Source organism: Chrysemys picta, chromosome 3 (assembly GCF_011386835.1).
Source record: "Chrysemys picta bellii isolate R12L10 chromosome 3, ASM1138683v2, whole genome shotgun sequence".
Lineage (NCBI taxonomy): Eukaryota > Metazoa > Chordata > Testudines > Emydidae > Chrysemys > Chrysemys picta.
In genome coordinates, this window is record NC_088793.1 from 3,193,875 (window position 1) to 3,219,000 (window position 25,126).

The window sequence follows — 25,126 nt, forward strand, 5'->3', positions numbered from 1 at the left end:
ATGCAGCGAATGCCTGCGGACCCCTTGGTGCGCACGCCGGCTGGCTGCTGGACAGGGCGCGAGTAGTCCAGTCACACACACCGCTTTCAGCTTAGCGGCTGCCCTGGCAGGGTCTGCAGCTCCCTCCCAGCAGGGCTCGGTGGGCAAAACATTGCGAAGCCCTCTGCTGTGTGCTGACCCAGGCTGATCCCTCTGGGACTGGGGGCTTGTTCTGTTCTATGGCTGCGAATAGTTGGCATGACCTTGACTCGTCCCCTATTCAGAGGGAGCAATGGACTTGCTGGGCTGGAATAATGGGGGTCGTGCTGCAATTCTCAGTCACCCGTGGAAAGAATGTGCCCGAGTCAGCGACAGCCCCTGCTCACTCGGTATTCGGAGACCATGTGGCCCAGTGCCTAGAGCAACAGACTTGTGTGCGGGCCTTCACTGGCAGCCCAAGCCCCTGTGCGGCCCTGCACCTGCCACTCAACCTCTTTGTCCATCCGCTAACTCCGCTGTAAAACTGCGGGAAGCAGCGAGACCTCGGTGGGCAGCAGACACTGCCTCTGCTGTGAGCTTTCCCGGCGAGTGTCGTTACATCACCTGGAAAACGACTGCAGCACAGGCCCTGGCGTGGGGCTAAATCAGAACTTGTACAGGCGAAATAATACATCAGCCATCAGCGTGTCAATAATTCATTGCACTTAAAATCAGTGGCTGCCTGCAGCAGGCGAAGCCCCGCTCCCAGACAGCACAGTGGGCTGCCTTTAACTCCTGATTTACCTGCATGTCAAACTGCAAGGGGCAGTGCAGGGACGATGGGACCTTCAGTCTCCTTTCTAGATGGCCTTTGCTATGGAAGCTGCTGCCCCAGCCTGGGTGTGTTTGGGGTCTTGAAGGGGTTAACTCCCCGTCTGGACTCCCTCTTCCCTAGAGCAGGTGGGGTGAGTCGGGGGTTGGAGCCCTTTGAAGGCAGGTGCAGCGTGGGGTTCCCCAGGGGACCATGCTCCCTGAAGAGCAGTTATCCGTTCTTCTCCCGCTCAGGCCCCTGCCGGGCCGCTGCTGCTTGCTGTTCTAGAGCCGTGATTTGGGGGGAGATTTCCGTCTCCCAAACCTCAGCTGAGCCCCTTGTGGTTCCTGGCCTGAAGGGCTGCAGCTCTAGCGCCCCGGAGGGATGGTACTAAATTCCCTGTGGGCGTGTTGCCTTGTGGTAAAGGAACCTTTGCAGCGAGGCTGGATAGAAGCGCTCCCATCTGTGCGCAGACACGTCCCAGCCTTTGGGGGTGTGAGGGAGGCAGACAGACGCCTCCGCAGGCCCCGGGCTGCTCAGATGGCAGCTCCGGCGTGATGGCAAAGCAACAGCAATCGAATTTTTGCAGCTGGAAACAGCCAGGACTCCATTGCTTGAGCCACTTGGACGTGGCCTGGCTGAAGTGCGAGTGCATAATGGTGTGGAGGGAGCAATGCCGTGCTGGCCCCAGGAGACGGACTGGGCTTCTCCAGCTCAGTTTTGGAATCGGCTTCTGCCCTTGCCCCTCAGAATGAGGGCCCTGGGATTTGGCAGGCTCCTGCGTCCTCCCCTCTTCCCATGGGACTGGCCCTGCCTCTAAACTGCCTGCTTGGGAAAGGCGCCTTGCTGAGTGTGGCCCTTGACCCTGTGGCTTCTCTGCCTCTCGCACCAGAACAAGTACAGATCAATGGATGTAACCAGCAGCTATTAAACCATGCTGAGGCGGTGAGAGCCTAGCGCTCAGTCGGTAGCCGGCGGCGTGTGGAGGGCAGGCAGAGCCGAGCAGTGCAGTGCTGCGGGGCAAAGACAGTCTGGGAAGCAGCCTTTCCTGGGGGCTGGCTTCTGGAGTGTGCCTCTTCCTTTATCTGGCCCTGAGCGTGTTCCTGGCTGGTACAAATGTCTCTTATCATTGTGCTCCCCTCCCTCCCCTGAACATGTCAGTCTGTCGGGCCGTTCCCCTGCTTGGCAGCTGGTTCGTACGCTGACCTAGAACACAAGCCTAGGAGCGCCCGTGTGTGTGTGTGTTCTGCAAGGACGTCCGTGGCCTGCGCTCTGCTCCCATCAGCCTGCAATACCTGCACTGCTCCCATCAGCTCACCCCTCCACGCTGCCTTCTGCTTCTGGCTCACTTGGTGCTTTCCCTGTGTCCCCACCTGCCGCAGAGGCTGAGCCAGGGGGTCAGCCGTCACTGCTCCCTGCGGATTAGGAAGTGGGCTATGCAGAGAGGAGTGGGAGTGTCTGCTGTTCTGTATGGGGTGGTCCCAAATCCTCTCCCAGGTTTGCACTGCGGTGTCTGGTGCCAGAACCAGGCACCCTCCCCCCCCCCCCCCCCCCCCGCTCAGCCTTTCAGGGACTGCTCCCCATACATCTGAATTAATCAGTCTTCAAAATTAGAAGCCCGAGTCCCTCCTTGGCAGACAATAGCGGTTGGCTAGCTGATGGCTGCAGACGTGGAAGATGGCTGCGAATGGGTTAGAGAGACTTGTTGGCAGATGTGGTCTGGTTTGTAATTGACTATGTTAAAGTCATGGCAAATGGCGTCTGCTCCCGAACAATGGCTTGAATTCGTTAGCTTCCCAGCCAGGGAGGCAGCACAAGGGAACCTGCTTTGTGCAGTCAGTAGCTACGACTGTAAAGCTCGTTTGGGGAGGAGAACGGAGCTCAGCTCAGCTCCTTGGTGATGTGATTCTTCAGCTGGCAGGAGAAAGGGAGGCCGCCTGCCACCAGGCAAGAAGAAATCTTGTTGTCTTTGTGATTGTGAGTAGCTCTGGTAGTCAGCCGGCAGTGCCTGCTTCTTGCATCTGGCACTCTGCCCGAACAGATCTTTCCTTTGGAGAGCCGGGTGATGCGGCGGTGTGCACGGAAGATGCTGTGTAAGATTGTGTTTGGATGTGCTCGGAGATGCAGGACTGAGCCGTTGGCTCGTGGAGCCTCGGTCTGGTTAAACGTTTGTTTTCCTGGTGCGTTCGGTGCCCTTGTGTGTGTGGTGGGGGTATGGCATTCCCTCAGGTGGGCTCACCGAGAAGCAGGCGGCTGGAAGTAAGATTGTGGCCCGACGGGTCCCTGTCTGTCAGGCCCTGAGGCCACGAGCTCAGCTGGAGCCCTGGTCAGATCCAGGGAGTGCTAGGGAAGATGCCGTCTAGAGGCCCAGAGTGAAGCACAGCTGTAAATAAGCCAGGAGAAGTGTGTGGGTGGGTGGGGGGGGAGTTATGTCCTACCAGGCCCCCCATCCCTGGGTTGTCCAGCCAGCAATCCAGAGTCCAGCATACTCTAGGGCTGGAAAGCTGCTGGTGTCGTGCAAGTCAGACCCTTGGTTTTCCACAAGGATGAAGAAAAATGGAGCCTATAGGGAGAGAATTCTGGAGCCAGTCGCACATGATTTGAGCCAGTGCTCTCCCCATCTTCCTTCATGCTGGCGCCCACCCCCTGCTGAGGGGAGGTGGGGAAGAGAGGTGCCCATTCAGGGTGTTTTTCTTCCATAGTCTCTCCCCGAGCTGCTGCCTTGTCTAGTCAAAGCGGCAGCCGCGTTGCTCTTGCTGCTGCAGGCAGCCCTGTGTGCAGTGCTAACAGGACCCCGTTCTGGTGTACACTGAATGAGACAAACATGGGGATGGGAGCGTGTGCGCAGAGGGACCTCTCCTGAGGCTTGTGACTTGTCCTTGGAGCAGATGGTGCAGGAGGGAAGGCTGGTGGATAAGGGACCTTTTCCTCCCAGGTCGTTGGCTTGCCACCAATCCAGGTGCATATTTCCTGCAGCTCTTTACCAGCCCCTAGGCGGAGCTGGGCGAGGAAGGGTTATCTGCAGCAGTGGTGCTGATCTGGTCCCTGGCTGGCTTGGGGTCAGGGAGTTCTCCTCCCTCTGCACTGCCGGGAGGGCACTCGCTGGCAGTCCCAATCCTGGGCCCTTCAGCGTGGGGCCCGTGACCCCTGACTTGCCCAGGGTGCTGGGCTGCACCTCTGTATAGGGGCTTGGCAGAGTTTGAGGGTTTTTAAGCTTTTTTTAAATTTTTATCCATTCCGATTTTCACAGTGGTGGGAAATTATGGGGGGTGTTAAACAGCAGGGGAGACAATGATTTACTGACCGTACACTTTGTCTAAAAGAGTTTAAAGCTTTGTAACCGTTCAAAGAAATGGTCAAAACCCTACGTCCGAATATCCAAAGTAAACGGCCTTAAGTGAACCTCTGCGTTCTCGGGCAGCATTTTTCTTTCTTGGCCTAGCTGTCTGTCTGTCATCGGGGGAAGTAGTTTTGTGTCCGTGTCTGGTGAAGTGGCTGTTTGTCGACCTTCGCCGATAATCTGACCCTACTAAACCCGTTTATGTTGCAGTAGTGCAGAGCCGGGGCGGGGGCCTGCACACACCCAGGGAGAGGCAGTCTCGGCCCTAAAGAGCCCCCCCAATCCATCCAAAGGGAGCAGGGAAGGGAGGCCCAGAGCTGTGGGGTGATGGGCAGTGGGGGGCACAGCCTGCGGAGGGGCAGGACGGAAGTTCAGCCGGCTGCCATCCCTGGAGGTGTTGGGGAGCGGAGACAGGCCCTGGCTGACACCCCTGTCCTGCTTGCTGCTCCCAAGGCCTGGCTCCACCCGGGTGGTCCTAGGCCTCTCCCAGGGCTCAGGGCTGGGGCCTGGTCCACGGGTCCACTCACGCCCTTGCCTGATTGGGGAGGTTCATGCTCGAGGGTCTCCTGTCTGTTCCCAAAATGGTTCATCTTGTGCCAACGGAGCCAGCCAGCTCTGGGACCTGGGGAAGGCGACGATCCCGCTCCCCAGACTTCGGGAGCACCAGCTTCCCAGTGGGCTGCTCCTGTGGGCAATCTGCAGCCAGGTGCATGGCTCCCAGAGGTGGCTGCACTCGGCCAGGCCTGAGGCACACTGGTGGGGGTCGTGTGTGCTCTGCGATGCTGCCTGTCCTGCACCTGTCATGGGGAAGCACTTGACGGCTGTTCTCCCCGTGTTACCCTGTGCCCCAGAGCCTGCGCCCGGGATTGCCCGATGCGAAGAGCTGCACGCTGGTGCTTAGCAATGGGTAGGGCCGGTTACCCTGGGAGTGGCTGGTGTACTGGGCCCCGTCTGACCGGAGCCATGCTGCACGCGTGGCAGCTCTGTCCCCTTTCTGCGTCTCCTGGGAGCGAGTGGGCGCTGTCTGTCTGAAAACACCCTGGCCGTGGTGGGTGGTGAAGCTAGCCGGAGTGAGGGCGGGGGGCGCTGCCTTGACAGGGTGTGCTGCACAGAAGAGTGGATTTCTCGGGGCCTGGCAGAGAAGGGGACGTGGGGAGAATGAGTCCTGTGCTGAGTGAGGTTGGTACCGCAGGGTTCAGGTGCCGGAGAAGCAGCCAGGCTGGCACTGCGGAGTGGCTGCCCTCGAGGGATCCGAGGGTGGCGACAGTGGAGACCATTTGTGAGATGACCTGAAGGGTCAGGACTGCTCAGCCTGTCTCTCGCTGGGGACCCCTCCATGGCCATGATGGGAGCGAGGGCTTCCCCTGTTGCCAGTGCCACCCCCAGCAGGATCTGTGGCTGCTCCTTGGCCCGTGGCCAGGGCGGTTGATCTTGACCAGCGTGAGGTGCTGAAACAGGGCCCGAACCGCCTGGGCCTTCGTACAATAGATCACTGACTCTCTCTGGCCTAGAGCACCCCGGGGCCATGTCTCGCCGTTCTGCCCCCTCTGCCCAGCCTCAGCTGGTTGGTAGGTCAGTCCCCTCCCGTCGCATCCCCCCACAGTCACTCCCTCTGCGTGGGGGCGGGGATTGGGGCAGCTCCCTGGCTCCAGTGGGTGGAAACTGCCTTCTGCTGGCTGGCCAGGAGGCGACTCGACTCGTAGGACTGCAGTGCTGGGCCTGTGGATAGTCTCCCACTACTGGGCCCCCAACTAACTCTCCGCATCCCTTCTTCCCAAGCAGCAGTGTCGGGCGGTAGCGTCAGGGCTGTGCCCTGTGGGGGAGTGAGGCCCCGGTAGCTAGCCGCCAGGCTGCACAGTGATGCACAGAGAGAGTGGTTCACGTGGTGCTCGGTCTGATGGCTCTCGGAGAAGGAGATCCAGGGGCGGCAGAGCAGGTAGGCGAGACCCATGGGCAGCCTGCTACTGCAGGGAAGAGTGGCCGGAGTGAGGGAGGGACAGAGCTGTTCTCAGTCCTGCCTGGCACAGCACCGGGCCCTTCCTCTACTACACGCATGCAGACGCTTGGTGCTCGTCAGAACCTCCAAAGCACCCCATGCCAGGCATGGCCTTCTGGTCTCGCTCAGTGGCCTCCCTCCTGGAGTTCGGTGGCTTCCACCCTCGCAGGGTGGGACTTTCTGGCGGTGTCGGGTGGGGCGAGGGGCTGCTCCTGGGACCTAGACCCTGCCTTGGCAGCTCCGGATCGAGGGCACAGCCCTTGCTGAATGTGACCGGTCTCTCTGTCAGAGCTGAGCTGTCCCCGGGGGACTCTGTGCAAATGCTAGAGGAGGGAGCAGGAGGAAGGATGCTGTGGGTCACAGGGGAGCTGCTGGGGGGCTGCCCCAGGATGTGCTCTGCGGAGGATTAGTGCCTGCGTGACTTGCTGTTAGGAGGAGAGGCCAACATCCTCCACAGTCCAGGACTTCTGGGCTCTGGGGCTGGGGGAGAGCCCCCCAGAGACGCCCAGGCTGTGTGATCTGGGCTTGGGTTTAACACCCAAACAAGGGAATCTTCTCCCCAGGCAGGGTGCACCGTGCGACGGGTCAGTGTCTTCCGTATCCGCCTGGCAGCGCTTCCGGGGGGGGAGGGCACGTGGGCCTGGCTCTGCGGGGGCCCCTCGGTCAGTCCCTGGCCCTTCCTTTAGCCCTGCCCTGGTGGAGACAGAGCTGGCCAAAGGTCACTCTCTAATGGGTTGGGTCACTACTAATGCGGGGTGGAAGATTGCACCCAGGGGCCCAGTGCTAGATCCTCCGGAGCCGAGGGGTCTGGCCCATTGTCACCGCTTCCACCCCGGCAGGGAAACACACAGGCCTTCGACCGCGCTCCAAACTTGTTCTTCGGAGCAGCTCAGGCCTGGTCCCTGGTGTTAGGGGCTGAGCCTGGGGCCTCTGGCTCCTGGCCCTGCTCCTAGAAGCCCCATCTTGAGAGAGGCCAGAGACTGCTTCCCCAGGCTCCGCTCGTGGCACCTACAAATCTGGTGCAAGGCTCAGAGCTGAGGGGCTGGGTAAAGGTCTCTGCCACTTCCCGCAGAGAGGCGCCCACCCTAGGAATGGTGCAGGTAACTCAGGCTAATGGCTGGGAGGTACTCACCTGACGTCCTCTCCCATCAACCTTCTCCGTACAGGTGGCTGCAGACTGGAGAGGGAAGGTAGTTGGCTGAGCTGGCACCAGCGGACTCCCCACAGGGCGTGCTATAACAGCTGTGGTTAAGTGTAGGCCGTGACAGAAACCCAAGCCAGGATCCCACCAGGTCTCCTTGGAAATCTGTCTGCTCGGAGTCCATTTCCTGGGCCACGTGTTCCTTTGCAAACCGTATAGGGCAGGGCCAGCCCCAGTAGTGTCACTGATACCCTGGGGGTGAGCAGCCAGCCCACAGACGCTCCTTGCACTGCTTGGTAGCGAGGAGACCTCTGGGCGTGGCCGTAGAAGAGCCAGCAGGTTTGGGGCAGCATGTCTGGTACGTTTGCTGTCAGAGGGGCTCCTCCGCGTTGCTCTGACCAGAGGAGGCCCACGCTGGCTTCGATCTCGAGAAAATCCCGAGGCACTGGCTGCGCTCCGGGAGCAGGTGAGAACAAGGCGGGAGGGACCCCACTGACGTACTCCTGGGGAGCGGTTTGAGTTCACAGCTGTGATCCCTGGGCTGGTGGGGATCCTGGAGAGCTGCCAGGTCCTGTAGTGCCTCTCTCCCTGCTCCCAGCTGAGTCTGTGGGTGGCCGTGCTCTTCGTGGCGAAGAGAGGAGACCTCTAAACGCTCGGCGGCAGGGCTAGAAAGCTGTGGATAAGGGGAAGCCCTGTGAGCGATGGCGGCCCCGCGTGGATCTGCGTGTGGCCGTTCGTGTATGCGGGGTCAGAGGAGATGATCCCACTGGTCCCTTCTGGCCTTACTCGGTCAGTCCCTGGGGACGGACTGTGAGCCCTGCTGGAGTGCTGGCTCCCTGTCTTGGAGCAGGTGGGATGGACTCTGTTCTGGGCAGCCTTCTCTTCCTGGAATGGGGCTGGCATCTCTCCAGAAGGCCAGGCGGGAGGGTTCGAGGGTAGTGAAGGGGCTGGGAGCAAGACCTGCCACAGCCTGGCCGAGGGGCTCTTTGGCTGCCAAGTGCTGTGGCCTATAAAGCTGGATTGGGACTTTCCAGAATTGGAGCCTCCCCATGGCTCCTTAGTCGCACTGGGGCAATGTCCGCACAGCGAGCGGCTGCGAGTCTCGGCGCCTGGGCTGACCGCGCTAAAACCAGCTAGACGGACGTGGCTGGGTGGGCTCTGGAGCCTAGGCTGGGGGTGGGTTCAGAGCCTAAGTCGCCATGGCCACACTGCTATTTGTAGCATGGTGGCTCGCTCCCGTGGGCTGTGTAGACATACCCTTGTTTGGGTCCCAAGCCTCGGTCTGTCCCCACGCAAATCAGGTCAGCAAGCACTCAGGACTGGGGTCCTAGGGCCCTGTTCTGGGAGTGGGTCAGAGGCCCAGTCCTGCTCTGACTGGGCCAAGCCCCGTCACTTTGCAGTGTGGATGCAGGGCAAGCCGCAGGCCTGTGTTAGAAGGTCAGTGTGGTGCAGAATGGACGTGTTAGCATGGCTGAGAGAGCCAGGTCCACAATCCAGTGTGGACACTCAAGTGCAGGCTTGGAAACCCAGATCCACCGGTGTGGGTCCCACCGAGCCAGGCTTAGTGAGCAGCGTCACCATACCCCTAGTGTCTGACTCCATGACTGCTCCCCTTGCGTGGGGCGGCCCAGCCCTCACATGTAAGTGTCTGGAGGGTTGATGTTTTAGACTAAGCTCCCTCTTCCTAAGGGGTCTGTCTCCCAGCACGTCTTGGGCACCTCTGTAACTATGTCCCTTCAGTGTGATGAGGGACAAAGTGCAGCCCTTCAACACAAAGCAATTCGCTGTCCCGAGCCCTGGCACTAATGCGGCCCCATGGGCTACGAACAAGGGGCACTGTCCCTGCCCTCGGAGCTGCAGCAGGCTGTGCCCAGATGAAGGGAGGGGCTGGGGCGTGGCTGGTAGGCTGGATTGGCCTGGCTTTAGCGCACTGCTGCTGGTCCAGGGATGCTCCACTTCCCGGGAGCAGGGGGGATTGGAGTGCAGGCCGATAGAAAGGGGCGTGGAGGAGGCGAGCTCACAGGCGTGGGAAGAGATTGTGGAGACACCAGTGGGAGAAGGAGGCGAAGGGAGTGGTGAGGCAGGAGCAGCCGGCGGTGGGTGGGGGAGACAAGGGAGCAGCACTGATGACTGGGAAGGGATTCTCGCGGGGGTGAGGGTTGCGCTGGCAGCAGACGGCGAGGAGGGGTAGCTGCAGCCTGCTGTGAAGAGGAGGCTGCGTTCGTGCCAGTAGCAGCCGTGAGCGTGCGGGAGGAACGATGCTGGCACTTGGAGAAGCCGGGGCTGCCGAAGGAGCTGAGGGTGGAAGCTGAGTCGCGCTGTGAGCACGTGGCTTGCAAGAGGGCGTCTTGGGGAGAACGAGCAGCCAGTGTTTGGCCTGTTGAGCTGACGGCAAAGCCATCTGTGGGCGGGCGGGCAGCGATGCAGGTGCTCAGGATGGGGGCGATGCCTGGGCATAAAGGTGGGAGCGGGGGTTTAAGAATGGATTCGAGGTCCCTGCGGAGGCGCCTCTGCGACTTAGCCTCTGTTTGCCAGAAGCTGGGAATGGGCGACGGGCTGGAGAGGATCGAAAGCAGCAGGGGTGGGGGAGGTTGGCTGCACAGGCCTGCTCCTGGCAAGCTGGCCAGCATCTCGTGGGCAGGTAGGCATTGGAGGAGAGGCACCTGAGGACTAGAGTGGCTCTGAGAGGGTCGCTGAGCAATGCCCCGGCCAGCCTGGCACTGCCCATTCTCTGTGGTCACCAGGTGCACGCGCTCCATCATGAAATGTCCCACGGAGCAAAGAGCAGTCGCTGGCAGGGAAAGGGGTGCAGCCCAACCAGACCCCTCGCTCCTGGGCCAGGGCCCTGTGCTGCTGGGGTCTTGTCTGGCCTCTCTTAGAAGCCTTTTGCTAATAGCCCCAATGCTCCCTGCTGGAGTCCCCGGCGGCTGCTTGACGTGGGCTGGCTTAGTGCTGAGCGAGCGAGGGGGGCGGGCGTTTGGGGCTCAGCCAGGTAAGCTGGGGTGCCCCGTATACAGCCCCGCTGGCCTTTCCGGACTGGGGATTGGGAGCATGACTCCTCCACCCCAGCAGAAGGCGCTCGCCTTTGGGAAAACGTGTCTCCCTCCATCTTCCCAGCCTACTGTGCCCCCCGCCCCCCCCCCCCGACATGGCTCTGCTGGGCCGGGGGCGTTCCCTCGGGTCACGCTCTGGCTGTGGTGCAGCGGCTGTTCTGCCTTGTGCCCCAGGGAGGGAGCAGCCGTGTGGGACTGTGAGCTTTCAGGGGGTCATGGCCCGGCGTCCTTTCTCTGCTTGAAACAAAGCCAGTTTGGACATCGTGAAGCAAGTGCCCCCATTGCAGGTCATCTCCCCACCCCCAGCCCGGTTCTCCCGCTGACTGGGCAAGGCAGCGTCAGAGTCCAGCACCCAGCTGTCTGCACAGCTGCCAGGCTTCCAGGAGCGCCGCTGGCCTCGGCCCTCAGGTGACCCCAGCTGCTGGACAGCCCTCCCCGTCTGTCTACATTTGGTTTTAAAATAAGGGAACTTCCCCAGGTGCAGGCCAGCCAGGCAGCTGCTGCTGCTTCTGCTCCCCAGCCGCGGCGGGAGGAAGCAGCGTGGGGACAGCGCCTGATGTTTAGTGACCTGGATTCAAGTGGCTGCTCTGTCTCCAAGGGCCCCTATGGCCTTTGCTGCCACCCTAGTGAACAGGGCGGGCTCCTGCCACGCGGGTCCCCCCTCTGGCTCATCTCCGCTCCGTGGCTGAGCCTTGAGTGCATTGGGCTGTGGACTCCTAGCAGGCAGCGGGGGCTCAGTGCAAGGTGGGGCTAGGGCGTCCCCTGCCCTTGCTGAGGGCAGGGTGGTGGGGTTCTCCATGGGTGTTAGCTCTGCTTGCCTGCCTTGGGGCAGCGCCTAGAGGCCAGGGAGCTGCTGGGTTGGGTGCTGGCACAGGTAGTCCAGGGGCCACAGGGCTGTCCTGAGTAAACTGAAGAGTTGGATTAAAAACTGGCTAACTGATAGGTCTCAAAACGTAATTGTAAATGGGGAATTGTCATCAAGTGGGTGTTTCCACCCGCAAAGATCAGTTCTAGGCCCTAGGCTATTAAACATCTTTATCAATGAGCTGGAAGAAAATATAAATTCATCCCTGATCCCGATGGCTGATGACACAAAAATGGGGGTGTGGTAAATAATGAAGAGGACAGATCGGATGCAGAGCGTTGTGGATCGCTTGGTAAATTGGGCACAAACAAAATGCCTTTTCACATGGCTGAATGTAAATGCGTGCATCTAGGAGCAAAGAGTGCAGGCCCTACTCCCCGGCTGGGGGACTCGACCCTGGGCAGCAGGGACTCTGCACAAAGGTTTGGGGGTTGTGATGGACAATCAGCTCCCAGTGTGATGCTGTGGCTAAAAGACATCCCATCTTGGGATGCATAAACGGGAGTCTTGAGTAGGAGTCGAAAGGTTCTTTTGCCTCTGTATGTGGCCCTGGTGCAACCACTGCTGGAATCCCATGTCCAGTTCTGGTCCCCACAATTCAAGGAGGACGTGGATGAAATTGGAGACGGATCAGAGAAGAGCCACAAGATTAGAAAACCTGCCTCATAATGACAGACTCAAGGTGTTCAGTCTATTTAGCCTAACAAAGAGAAGGTTAAGGGGTGACTTGATCGCAGTCTAAAAGTATCAATATAGCGAACAAATATTTAATACTGGGCTCTTCAGTCTAGCAGAGGAAGGTCTAACCCCATCCAGGGGCTGGAGTTTGAAACTAGACACATTCAGACTGAAAATAAGGCCAAAGTGTTTAACAGTGAGAATTAACCATTTCCCAAGGGCTGTGGCAGATTCTCCAGCACTGGCAAGGCTGGAGGTTTTTTGAAGAGCTCTGCTGTAGGAACGGCCACGCTGCGGGAGACCACTGGTCCATCTAGCCCAGTGTCCTGTCTTCCGACAGCGGCCAGTGCCAAGTGCTTCGGAGGGAATGAAGAGAGCAAGACAACTGAGTGATCCAGCCCCATCGTCCGCTCCCAGCTTCTAGCAAACAGAGGCTTGGGACACTCCGAGTATGGGGTGGGATCCAGCAGGCTTTCCAGCCATACCCCTCTTGGACTTCCTGCACCCGTCCCCAGGGCTCTGGCTGCTCCCTGCCCCTCCAGCTGGGCCCGAGCGCTGGTGTCCGAACTCCAAGAGAATGAGGCTGCTCCTGAAAGATGCATCCACATGGCTCCTGCGCTTAGGGCCCAGGATCTGCCACTGTGCACGCAGCTTGGAAACCCAAGCGCGCCGGCAGCTGGGGAGCAAACCACTGCCTGGAAGGGGGGTCCAGGGGCAGCTGCTGCCCTGCGTCCACCCTCTGAGCCCCCGTGATGGCCCCAGCGTGCTGATCTTCTAGGTTTGCCTTGGGATAATCCGCTGTTTACATACACCAGGGGCTGGCGGGTGTTCGGCACCTCCAGGGTAATCCCTGGCTCCATGCTCCCCTCCCCCGCAGCAGGCCCGAAGGCTGGCTTAGCCTGCCCACAGCCTTTCCCATGGAGAGCCCCAGCAGCCGCTCGCTCCGGTGGAGAGCGCCCTTGGGAGACTGGCAGGGGCTCCCAGAGCATCTGCTGTTAAAGGGACGGGCACCCTGCCCAACCCTCCTGCCCTCTGCACGCCCACCATCCATTACAGAATGTCCCTGTGAGCCAAGGGCGGGCCAGTGGGAGTCACTGGCTGGCACAGGCCTGTTTCCACCCACCTTTGATGCCAGTGTCCCCCCTACTTGCCAGGGGCTCCCCCATTACTGTGAGCAGCGTGCATCTGGCCTGGGGTGAGAGTCCAGCCAGGCCTTCTGCGCCCACGTGCTGCTAAGCCGTGAGGAGAGGCAGCCATGCCTGCCTCGCCCAGTCCCCGCTGCGGTCTCTCCCTGGCTCCTGGTAGCCAGCTGCGTCCCCAGCCTCTCGTGCTGTGTCTATGGCAGCAGAGAAGGGGCTGCCCCCACAGTCAAAGCCAGCAAGGCTCAGTGGGGCAGGGCATGGGCACTCATATGGGGCCAGGTGTCTGAGACACCCCCCCCCCCTTGGACAGCCCAGGCTGGCCCCGAGTGCACTGCTGGAGGGAGGGAGGGAGGTGTCGGCTAACAGCTCCTTCAGGGCTGCAGCTGCGCTATGTCCTTTCCCCTCCAGCCCCGGGACAGAGTGGCTCTTTGCAGTGACCCTGCACTGGCATTGTGCTGGGACAGCGCTAACAAGGGCTCCCTCCAAAAGCTCTGCCCCCTCAGTCAATGCATGTGACCCCCAAAATCCACCAGCCCCAGAAGCTCGCCCTTCTCGAATCTGTCCGGCCGCCCCCCTTCCAACACACGGCCGCTTGACGCCGCATCTCCCTCCCAGGCTCCTTCCACCAGCCCTCTGTTCCACCAGCTGCCGCGGCTGTGGGTGGGAAGTAGACCCCCTCTGTCCTTCGCTGCAGTGACCAGGTCTCACCTGAGTGCCGGCCATCTCGCTAGCTGCTGGGGATGGAAGCAGTGGGTCTGGCCGGGGGTTGAGGGGTTTCTGTAGGTGCTGCAGGGCAGGGAAATGGGGCTCCCGACTCCTCCCCCCCTCCCCCCAGCTCTAGTGGTGCCAGGCAGGCACTGGCATGGTGGGGGGCTGCAGGGGCCTGTGGGTGGCTGACCCTAACCCGCTGCTTGTCTCCCCTTTCAGAGCCATGCTTGCCAACTCGGCCACGATGCGGATCCTCATCAAGGGGGGGAAGGTGGTGAATGACGACTGCACTCTGGAGGCCGACGTCTACATCGAGAACAGCATCATCCAGCAAGTGGGCCGGGAGCTCATGATCCCGGGAGGGGCCAAGGTGATCGATGCCACCGGGAAGCTGGTGATCCCGGGCGGCATCGACACCAGCACTCACTTCCACCAGACCTTCATGAACGCCACCTGCGTGGACGACTTCTACCACGGCACCAAGGTACCTGCGGCCCGGTGGGCTAGTGATGCCGCTGGAGAGTGGGCCTGGCACATGCTCTTCTCCCTGCAAGAGAAACCTGAGCTGGGTCCCCGTGGGCTGCTGCTGGGGGGGTGAGGGTGAAAGGCCTTTCCTTCAAGGCAGCAGCTTCGCTCCGGCTCAGGTGATTCCTAGACCATTGTGCTCATCCTGTCCGACCCCCTGGATAGCGCAGCCCAGAGCAGAGCTTCTGGGAAAACATCTGGGCTGGACTGAAACAAGCACCATGGCCCACGGGAAATTTCCACTGGTTACTTCCTCTCCCTGTTAAGAACCTACTCCTTCCTGCCGGTCTGGAGCTGTCTGGCTTCAGCTGCCAGCCCCTGGCTCGGGTCAGCCCTTCCCCTGCCAGCCTGACAGGCCCGTTACTAAACGTTCCTTCCCCCTGTAGGTTCTGTGACCACGTCCCCATGAACCCTTGTTAGACTCCGAGCTCAATCAATTTAGCTTATCGCCATCAGGCAGGTTTTCTAACCCTTTAGTCATTCTCGCGGCTCTTCTCGGTCCCCTCGCCAATTTACCAGCACCCTTCTTGAACTGTGGGCACAGGATTCCAGCAGCGATCGCACCAGTGCCAACTAGAGGTAAAATCACTCCTCTGCTCCTACTTCTCCAGGTCGCACTAGCACTTCTGGCCACAGCGTCTTACCGAGAGCTCGGGTTCAGCTGATTCTCCGTCTCGGAGTCGCTGCTGGTCCGGTGGAGGCTCTGTGGCTAACTGGGAGGAGGGAGGGGCTCAGTGAAGCCGTTAGTAGGGTGGGAGTGTTCTCCTGGGGCGGCAGAGCCCTATGGGATAGCAATTCTTACCTTGCTGGGCAGCGTCCTGTCCTTGAGGTGTGCCCATGTGCAGCTGCTCGCTCTGTCCCCAGCCTGGGTAATCAGCAGCCCGACCCAGTTCTGTGTGTGTGTGAGATTCCCAGGCTCTGCAAAGAGCAGCCGTAGTGCTGCTGTACCTGGCTCTACACGAAACCCTGCATCCCGGCTGGGGCAGCGATGGGCTCCTCTGGGCCTGCTCCCTCCACACCCCTCTGGGCCAGTGGGTGGAGCTTGTGCTTGCTGCGTGGAAGGCTGCAGTTGGGTTTGCTGTGGGGTCCCCTTTGGCCAGACTGGGGAACGCCCAGGCTGCTGGATCTGTGCAGCCGGCTCCCCCGCCCTGCTTTCCCGGGCCTGCCGCATGTGTGCTCGGGGATGGCAGCTGTTCCTCAGCCCAGTGGCCTGTTCCTCCCCCCAGCCGGGAGGTGGGAGCAAGCTCTGCTCATGCGGCTTGGTGGCCAGGCTTTCTTCCCGACCCGCCCTGGCAGGAGGGAGCAGAGCAGGTCTGACAAGGCCGACTGCAAGGCATTGGCGCTGACTGCGTGGGTGCTCCAGGGCTGGGGGAAAGAGAGTGGGTTCTGAGCGCTCACCGGCTGCTCCCCTATTAACTCCTCCCTCCCACCCGCAGTGCCTCTTGCCTGCCTGCAGGCCCCACTGATCAACACCTCCCCGCAGCTCCCACCCGTCACAATCAGCTGTTACATGGCGTGCAGGAGGTGCTGGGGGTGAGGAATGAGGGCAGGGCCTGGGGCAGAGCTGGGGGTCGAGCCCCCCTGGCACGTTGGAAAGTCGGCGTCTGTGCGTCCGGGGTTGGCTTCTGGGTCCAGGAGCCCTGCAGTCGCCCCGTGACCTCGTCAAGCACCGTGCACCAAAGCGCGACGCTGCCTGAGAATCGCGTCTCTTGACTGGCCCCGAGTAAACACGCCATCCTGCGGGGACATGGCGTGCCCACTCCAGGCGCCCGCTCTTCCTTGCTCTTGTGCGGGGAGGGAGCGTAGCAAAGCAGGTGCCTGCCCATGGCGCTGGGTTATGACATCTGGCTTGAAGCTCCATTTGACTAAAGCATGGAGATTGGGGGCCTACACAATTTGGCACCATGGATCCCCCCCATCCTCAGCTCAGAGCACGGCTCAGGCCCAAGGCGCGTGTCGCTCTGCACTAGGGAAGGGGGTGCACGTTTCTCTCTCACGTGGGCATGTGCCAAGCAGTGCAGATTCGCCCGGCATACCTGGCCCAGCCCAACTGCCTGATCACTCACGCCATGCAGCACGGGGATTCTCGTCCAGTCCCAGGAGCAATGCGTAGGCTCTGAAGATGAGACTTAGCACTTCCCGGACAGCTGGATAAGAACCTGAGAGTGGCCATCCTGGGTCAGCCCAAAGCTCCATCTCGCCCAGTGTCCTGTCTTCCCCCAGTGGCTAGAAGAAGGGGATCCCGATGGGAATACTGTGCTGTCTGTGTGCGTCCAGGTGCAGGATCTGCCGTCCCTGGGGCTCACGGTTCTCATCTGATGGTTAATGGGCTGAATTCCTTTCATTGAACCTTGCTGCCTGCCTTCGCCTTGTGCGCAGTCTGTAACTCGCGCCGTGCTCCGAGGGCGCCTCCTGCAGGCGGGAGCTGAACGGGGAGACGCCATGGACCCGCTCTGGGCGGGGCCTGGCTGCTTGACTCGTCAGGGCAGCGGCGCTGGCTCCTCGGCTTCTTGGCCTGGTTTAACTGAAATGCCAGACACAGGAAGCTGCTCTCAGCGGATTAGCCTCTCCTCGAGCGGAGCTTAGAAATCCTCCTTTCGCTGGCCATGCACGGCCTCGGCCTCCGAGGGCAGGAGGACAGCGACTGGACAGCTCCTCCCAGCAAGCCCCCCGTTCCCGAGCAGCCTGTGGTGGGAAGGGCAGGTTTGGCCATGCCCTGGGAATGGAGGCTGTGCTGCGTCCAGGCTCCCTGCCTGCTGGTCTCCAGGAGCTGGCTGCAAGCCGGTGACTAGGACTCACTGGAAGGGTCTTGCCACTGTTGGACACTGGCCTGCCTGCTTGCAGGGGCCTCATGGGCAAACTGCCAGGGGCCGTGCTCAGCCATCCGACCTGCACGTTCTGCTCCAGGCGCTGCGCGGGATCCGCACCTTTTCCCCGCTTGCGCGAGCGGCTCTCCAGCCGAGGCAGATGGGCGCGGTATCAGAACCCAGAGCAAGGGGCTTTCCTTTTCTCCGGCTCCGGGGAAGCCATCACGCTGGCCCTGCTCCTGCCTCCCCCTTCCCAGCCATGTCGTTCTCCCGGCTGGCATGGCGAGCTGGCAGCGGCAATAGGAGAGACGCGGCTGACGTCTCTGCAGCCTGGCAGCGGCGCCTGGAGGGGCAGTGTGCCCGCAGAGACAGGCGCTCGCTGCGCTGGGGTCCCAGCAGGCCCAGCCGGAGGGCTCCAGTTCTCAGGCTCACCCTGGGTTTTCATAACACAGCTCAGCACTGTGAGTGGGAGAGGTCTGAGTGGCTCCCTGGAGCCCTCCAGCTGCGTGGCCAGTCGCTCCCGCCCCCAGCTGCAGGGTGCCGGCTGCTCTCCCGTTTGCAGGGCGGCTGATTTGATAACCTTGGCTTGGCTCTGGCGCCAGTTGGAATTGGAGAAGGGGTGGGGACTGGCAAAGAGCTGGGTTGCTGGGATCCGCCTCCCCAGCCCTGCGCGCATTGGTGGGGAGCAGAAAGGTGAAACTGCCCGGCCTGCTGCACTGCTCCGGCCCCTCGCAGCCAGGACCACAGCCCCGGCATGGGGGGAGCTGGAATTCACCCCTGGATTTCAGGCATTTCCATCATACAAGGCAGGGGAAACTGCTCTCTGGTTTGTAGGATGTCTCCATCCAGGCACCTTGGGGTCCTCTGCAGATAGTAACAGTGCCACAGTCTCACTTGCCTCCTCCCTCTGAGGTAGATAAAGGATACTACCCCCCCTACAATGCAGCCACCTCTGGGGTGGGTGTGGCAGATGCATAACAGCCATGCTACACAAGCACCGAGAAGGGGAAGTGAAGACTGTCATATCCCAGTAGGGTCAAATGTCCGGGCCCAGTCTGGCCTAGTTAAGGTACGCCCCTGTCTCTCCCTGTCTGTTAGATTACATGTTACCTGCTGTGACGAAGTGGGACTGTTCTTAATGTTTCCTCTGAATAATGTAGGGGTGCCTCAGTTTCCCCTATGCAGTTCTTAAGTCTCTAGGGGGTGAGATTGTTGCAGAGCAAAGGGCCAGTGTACATAAATGGCCAACACTCTGTCTCCTGGCAACTAATGGTCGGGGCCCTTCCCCCCTGCAAGGGGATAGCTAAAGGTCTTGGAGAACAAAGAGATCAGGTGACCTCCTGGCCCGGGAAAGAGACAAAGCCCAGAGGAGGAGGGGCTGGAGAGTTTCAGTTTGGAGCTAGCAGGGGATGAGGAGTGAAGTGCAGACTTGGGTGTCTGGCTCGCTGCCCCCCAGGATGGACCCAGCTGAGGGGTCCTGTTCTCTGTACCTACAAGCTCTGTTTTAGACCCTGTTCCTGTCATCTAATAAACCTCTGTTTTACTGGCTGGCTGAGAGTCACGTCTGACTGCGAAGTGGGGGTGCAGGACCCTGTGGCTTCCCCAGGACCCCGCCAGGGTGGACTCACTGTAGGAAGCGCCCGGGGACTCCGTGACACCTGCACCCACCCCACAGCAGAATTCGGGCTTTAATTCCAGAGCCGCGGGCTGCGAAGGAGCCTGGGCCCGTTGGGATGGTTAACGACGCGTAACATCTACCTGGAGCCTGCAGCAGCCGCGTGTGAACTGCCCCCTTATCTCAATGAGGCGCTGACTCCAAAGCCTCACCGGGGTACTTCGGAGTGGGACTCATCAGGTCCGTAAGCGCCCTCTCCCGGTGACTGCATGTGCCAAGAGCAGGAGCGGGGCTGGCCCCAGCTCCTCTCCCCATGCAGGACTGCTGAATGGGGCAGGAACTCGGTTCCGTGAGCCGCCTGCCCTCGCCAGTGCTCTCCGCCTGCAGGCGGCCGTGGAGCCGTCTCTGCTTGCCTGGGTCTGCGGCTGCCTCCTGGCGAGCAGGGTTGGGCTCAGCAGGGCTGCATGCAGGCTCCCAGCTGGGGCTGCCGGGTGGGTCTCCCTCAGGGAGCAGCAGTGAGTGCAGGAAGGGAAGGGGAGGCAGTGGGGCTGGTGCTGGGAGGAGGAGATGGTGCTCTGCAGGGCCTGGGCCCGGAGCTGCCAGCCCCTCGCTCACTCGGCTTGTGCCAGCGGGCGCTGGGTGTCCCCAGAAGGGGTGGGGCAGGGGCTGCACAGCCTGGTTAGCCGGGCAGTGTCTGCCACCTCCTACCCTGCGCAGGGGGCAGCTCGGCGCTGCGGCCCTGTCCCTTGAGCATCCTGGTGTCCCAGACCCCTCTCCAGGCAGCCACCGCTCCCTGCTGCGGCACAGATGTCGTCCGGGGGCGCAGAGCCTGGTGCCCGAGTGCCCCTGTGATGGGCCTGCTGCTGCCTGCTCCACCCGTGCCCAGTCACTAAGCGCCTCTGGCCACAGAGCAAGGGCTGCAGCCGCAGGGGGCTGGGCACAGGGAGCCCCTGGTGGTTCTGCTGCCCAGGGACTGCAAACGCAGCCTGGAGCACAACGCCTCCCTCCCGGCCCTCGACTCCCCTTCTTCTGCTCTGGTTTGCACTGGCTGCTCCCGCCTCCCAGCCCCTAGGCTCAGGCTTCATTGAACTGGCAGCTTGGAGCTCAGCAGAACCGACCCTGGGGGCAGCCGGGCCTGAGGGGCTGCCCATGGGGGCACTGCCCTGTTTGTGACCCGAGCTCGGTTCCATGGGCTGGGGCTGGGGCTGGCCTTTCGGTGCAGCCTGGCTGGGCCGGAGGGACCTGGCGGCTGGTGCGTAACGGGAAGGGAGGGGCTGGAGCCTGAGTCGCTCCCACACTCTGCCCTCTGCTGATGCCCCCTGGCTAATCTAGCCCTCGGCTGGCCCTGCCCCCCTGCTCACAGCCTGGTGTCCCCCACACCCCAGCTCTGCTGCTGCCCTTGATCCAGGGGGGCAGTGCCGGTGGAAGCGTGGGCTGCCGACGAGTGGGGTAACCGGCTCGCTCGCCCAGGCCCTGCTGAACCCGGCTCCAGGGGGAAAGGCTCAGTAGTAGTGCGACTTGGGGCAAAGCGAGTGGGCAGAGGTGGGGCCAGAGGCCCTGCCCCTCCCTGCACTGGGGCTGCTGCACCGGCCATGTGCGCAGAACAAAGCTCCCTCTTTGTCCGGCTGCTGGGTGGTGTGTGTCGTGCCGACCCGCTGCTGGTTTGGCTTTGTTCCTCCTCAGCCCATCCTGCCGCCCGTCTCCCCCGTGTGGCGCTCCTGTGGGCTGGCTGGGGGCTGAACGCGGCCGGCTGCCTCGAGCCCTTGGAGGCTGGAGCAACAAAGAGCTCCCAGGCTCCCCTGGGGCGGTTGCTGCCCGTCTGCAGGCACCTCCCTGCCCCAACTCCAGTGGGGAGCTCGGGCCAAGGGCAGGCCTGGAGCGCTGCGGTGCATCCCCTCCTGCTGTGTGAGCAGAGCGGGGACAGTGGCTGGCTCGGTAGCGCTGCTGGGCAGGGCAGGATGGAGGATTCAGGCACCTTGGACCCCTTCTCGGGGTTTTTGCCTCTCCCCTGCGCCCGCCTCGCCTGCCGCCCTTTGGGCTGGCTGGGCTGCTGCTGTGGGAGGGACCCAGAGAGGGGTCCCCTCGGATCGGCCCGGGCCTCCGCCTGCGGCAGTCTGGCCGCACCAGCCCTTTGCCATGGTAACCGTGCATCTGGGGCCAGGCGGCTTTGTGCTCAACACAATGAGTGTGTCGCAGGCTGTGTGCTGCAGATCCTGCCCAGCGCCTGCCCCAGAGCGGGGAGCCTGCCCTCTGCCCTCTGCCGGCTGGGGCTGGGGGTGGGGGTGGGCAGCACTAGTGCTAGGACTGGTGAGCCGCCAGCCCCCAGGGCAGCTTCTGGCTGGGATCTCCCAGCTCAGCCCCTTTCCCCAGGCCCCAGCCCTGCGGCTTGTGCTGTGCTCAGGTGCTGAGGCGGGGAGGGGGGGGTCCAGGCTCACGGTAACGTGGCTTTCGGGTGCAGGCAATTCATGCAGGGCTGGTGGTGGCAGAGTCCTGTGATGACCTGCGCCCGGCTTCGTGGCCGGTAGCATTCATGTCCTGTCCTCAAGGTGCATGTGCCGGGGCCTGGGCGCGGGAGCCCTAATGCAGGCCCAGGCCGTACCCCGCCCCATGCGGTGCTGCTGTCTCTCCAGCCTGATCCATAGCCCCCCCGTTCTTCCAGCCCTGCCAGTACCCCTCTGCCTTGCCCTCTGCGGTTGCAGAGCTGAGGCAGCCAGGGGGCTAGCCGAGGGGCAGCAGGCCCCACCCCCCAGAGCAGGAGTGGGCAAACTACAGGGGGGAGGGATAGCTCAGTGGTTTGAGCATGGGCCTGCTAAACCCAGGGTTGTGAGTTCAATCCTTGAGGGGGCCACTTGGGGCAAAATCAGTACTTGGTCCTGCTAGTGAAGGCAGGGGGCTGGACTCGATGACCTTTCAAGGTCCCTCCCAGCTCTAGGAGATGGGATATCTCCATTCATTTATTGATTGTATTTTTTTAACTACGGGCCGCAGCCAGCCTGCCAGCTGTTTTACTCCGGCCCTCGAGCTCCTGCTGGGCAGTGGGGTCTGGGGCTGCTCCATATGGCTCCCAGAAGCAGCAGCATGTCCCCCCCTCCTGCTCCTATGCATGGGGCAGCCAGGGGGCTCCACTCCGCACATAGCCCCCCACCCCAAGCGCCCCCCCGCAGCTCCCATTGGCCAGGAATTGCGGCCAATGGGAGCTGCGGGGGCAGCGGCCTGCAGCAGAGCCGCCTGGCTGTGATTCAGCTAAGGAGCCGCAGGGGGACATGCTGCTGCCTCCATGAGCCGCTCGAGGTAACGGCCGCCAGGAGCCTGCACCCCAGCGCCCCCTCCCCGCCGTGCCCCGGCCCTGAGCCCCCTCCTGCCCTCTACACCCCGGAGCCCCCTCCTACCCTCCAAACCCCTCAGTCCCAGCACCCTCCTACACCCCAGAGCCCCCTCCCCCCCCTGCACCCCACCCTGAGCCCCCTCCTGCCCTCTACACCCCTCGCTCCCAGCACCCTCCTACACCCCCGCGCCCCCTCCCCCCTGCGCCCTAGCCCTGTGCCCCCTCCTGTCCTCCAAACCCCTCAGTCCCAACACCCTCCTACACCCCAGAGCCCGAACCCCCTCCCCCCTCCCTGCCCTAGCCCGGAGCCCCCTCCTGCCCTCCAAACCCCTCGGTCCCAGCACCCTCCTACACCCCAGAGCCCGCACCCCCTCCGCCCCTCCTGCCCTAGCCCGGAGCCCCCTCCTGCCCTCCAAACTCCTCGGTCCCAGCACCCTCCTACACCCCAGAGCCCGCACCCCCTCCGCCCCTCCTGCCCTAGCCCGGAGCCCCCTCCTGCCCTCCAAACCACTCGGTCCCAGCACCCTTCTACACCCCAGAGCCGCCTCCCCCCGCCACCCCAGCCCTGATCCCTCTCCTGTCCTCCAAAGCCCTCGGTCCCAGCACCCTCCTGCACCCCAGAGCCCCCCCGCCCCAGCCCTGATCCCCCTCCTGCCCTCCAAACCCCTGAGTCCCAGCACCCTCCTACACCCCCGCCCCAGCCCTGATCCCTCTCCTGTCCTCCAAAGCCCTCGGTCACAACACCCTCCAGAGCCCCCTCCTGCCCTCCAAACCACTCGGTCCCAGCACCCTCCTACACCCCAGAGCCGCCTCCCCCCGCCGCCCCAGCCCTGATCCCCCTCCTGCCCTCGAAACCCCTCGGTCCCAGCACCCTCCTACACCTCCGCGCCCCCTCCCCCCCACGCCCCAGCCCTGATCCCCCTCTTACCCTCCAAACCCATCGGTCCCAACACCCTCCTACACCCCCGCGCCCCCTTTCCCCCCCCGCCGCAGCCCTGATCCCCCTCCTGTCCTCCAAACCCCTTGGTCCCGCCCCAACCCTGATCCCCCTCTTGCCCTCCAAACCCCTCGGTCCCAGCACCCTCCTACACCCCAGAGCCCGCACCCCCTCCCCACCTCCCTGCCCTAGCCCGGAGCCCCCTCCTGCCCTCCAAACCCCTCGGTCCCAGCACCCTCCTACACCTCCGCGCCCCTTCCCCCCCGCCCCAGCCCTGATCCCCCTCCTGTCCTCCAAACCCCTCGGTCCCAGCACCCTCCTACACCCCAGAGCCCGCACCCCCTCCCCACCTCCCTGCCCTAGCCCGGAGCCCCCTCCTGCCCTCCAAACCCCTCGGTCCCAGCACCCTCCTACACCTCCGCGCCCCTTCCCCCCCGCCCCAGCCCTGATCCCCCTCCTGTCCTCCAAATCCCTCGGTCCCAGCACCCTCCTACACCCCAGAGCCCACACCCCTTCCCCACCTCCCTGCCCTAGCCCGGAGCCCGCTCCTGGCCTCCAAACCCATCGGTCCCAGCACCCTCCTACACCCCCGCCCCAGCCCTGATCCCCCTCCTGTCCTCCAAAGCCCTCGGTCCCAGCACCCTCCTGCACCCCAGAGCCCCCTCCCCCCCGCCCCAGCCCTGATCCCCCTCCTGCCCTCCAAACCCCTGAGTCCCAGCACCCTCCTGCACCCCAGAGCTCCCTTCCCCCCGGCCCCAGCCCTGATCCCCCTCCTGTCCTCCAAACCCCTCGGTCCCAGCACCCTCCTACACCCCCGCACCCCCTCCCCCCTGCGCCCCAGCCCTGATCCCCCCTCCTGTCCTCCAAACCACTCGGTCCGAGCACCCTCCTGCACCCCAGAGCCGCCTCCCCCCCCCCCCGCCCCAGCCCTGATCCCCCTCCTGTCCTCCAAACCCCTCGGTCCCAACACCCTCCTGCACCCCAGAGCCCCCTCCCCCACCGCCCCAGCCCTGATCCCCCTCCTACCCTCCAAACCCATCGGTCCCAGCACCCTCCTACACCCCCGCCCCAGCCCTGATACCCCTCCTGTCCTCCAAACCCCTCGGTCCCAACACCCTCCTGCACCCCAGAGCTGCCTTCCCCCCCGCCCCAGCCCTGATCCCCCTCCTGCCCTCGAAACCCCTCGGTCCCAGCACCCTCCTACACCTCCGCACCCCCCCCCCCACGCCCCAGCCCTGATCCCCCTCTTGCCCTCCAAACCCATCGGTCCCAGCACCCTCCTACACCCCCGCCCCAGCCGTGATCCCCGTCCTGTCCTCCAAAGCCCTCGGTCACAACACCCTCCAGAGCCCCCTCCTGTCCTCCAAAGCCCTCGGTCCCAACACCCTCCTGCACCCCAGAGCCCCCTCCCCTCCGCCCCAGCCCTGATCCCCCTCCTGCCCTCCAAACTCCTCGGTCCCATCACCCTCCTACACCCCAGAGCCGCCTCCCCCCCGCCCCAGCCCTGATCCCCCTCCTGCCCTCCAAACCTCTCGGTCCCAGCACCCCCCTGCACCCCAGAGCCCCCTCCCCCACCGCCCCAGCCTTGATCCCCCTCCTACTCTCCAAACCCATCGGTCCCAGCACCCTCCTACACCCCCGCCCCAGCCGTGATCCCCCTCCTGTCCTCCAAAGCCCTCGGTCACAACACCCTCCAGAGCCCCCTCCTGTCCTCCAAAGCCCTCGGTCCCAACACCCCCCTGCACCCCAGAGCTCCCTCCCCCCCCCCCCCGCGCCCCAGCCCTGATCCCCCTCCTGTCCTCCAAACCCCTGAGTCCCAGCACCCTCCTACACCCCAGAGCTCCCTCCCCCCCCCGCGCCCCAGCCCTGTGTTGCGGATTGTGGGGGAGTTAGGGCCCTGCACCCCCGGCTTCCTGTGATTCACCATGACTCTCAGCCAGCCAGTAAAGCAGAAGGTTTATTTGGATGACAGGAATACAGTCCAAGACAGGTCTTGCAGGCACAGACAACAGGGCCCCCCTCAGTTAGGTCCAGCTTGGGGTCCCAGGGCATGCCGGCCCACCCCCCTTGGGGGGTCAGAGCCATCTCTGCCTCCCAGCCATCTCTCCAGCCTCCTTCCAGCCTGCTTCCAGCACTCTGCCTTCAGCGACCCCTCCCACAGCCTTTGTTCAGTTTCCCGGGCCCCGGAGTCATCTGACCTCCAACCCCCTCCTGGGTTCTCATGT

At 62.9% G+C, this 25,126-nt stretch overlaps 1 protein-coding gene across 4 annotated transcripts in view; it reads left to right on the top strand.

Moving 5' to 3' along the window:
* The window catches only part of DPYSL5 (dihydropyrimidinase like 5), a 123,984-nt gene that overhangs the window by 17,697 nt on the left and 81,161 nt on the right, over window positions 1–25,126 (top strand). For 3 of the 4 annotated variants that reach the window (XM_042861475.2, XM_042861477.2, XM_042861476.2), the window contains exon 2: window positions 13,912–14,176. In XM_042861475.2, coding sequence (XP_042717409.2) covers window positions 13,916–14,176 — 261 coding nt within the window. In that variant the 5' untranslated portion in view covers window positions 13,912–13,915. Of the gene's footprint in view, window positions 1–13,911; window positions 14,177–18,744; window positions 18,880–25,126 lie in introns of those variants that run through there. The other variant, XM_042861478.2, reaches the window with a different exon arrangement.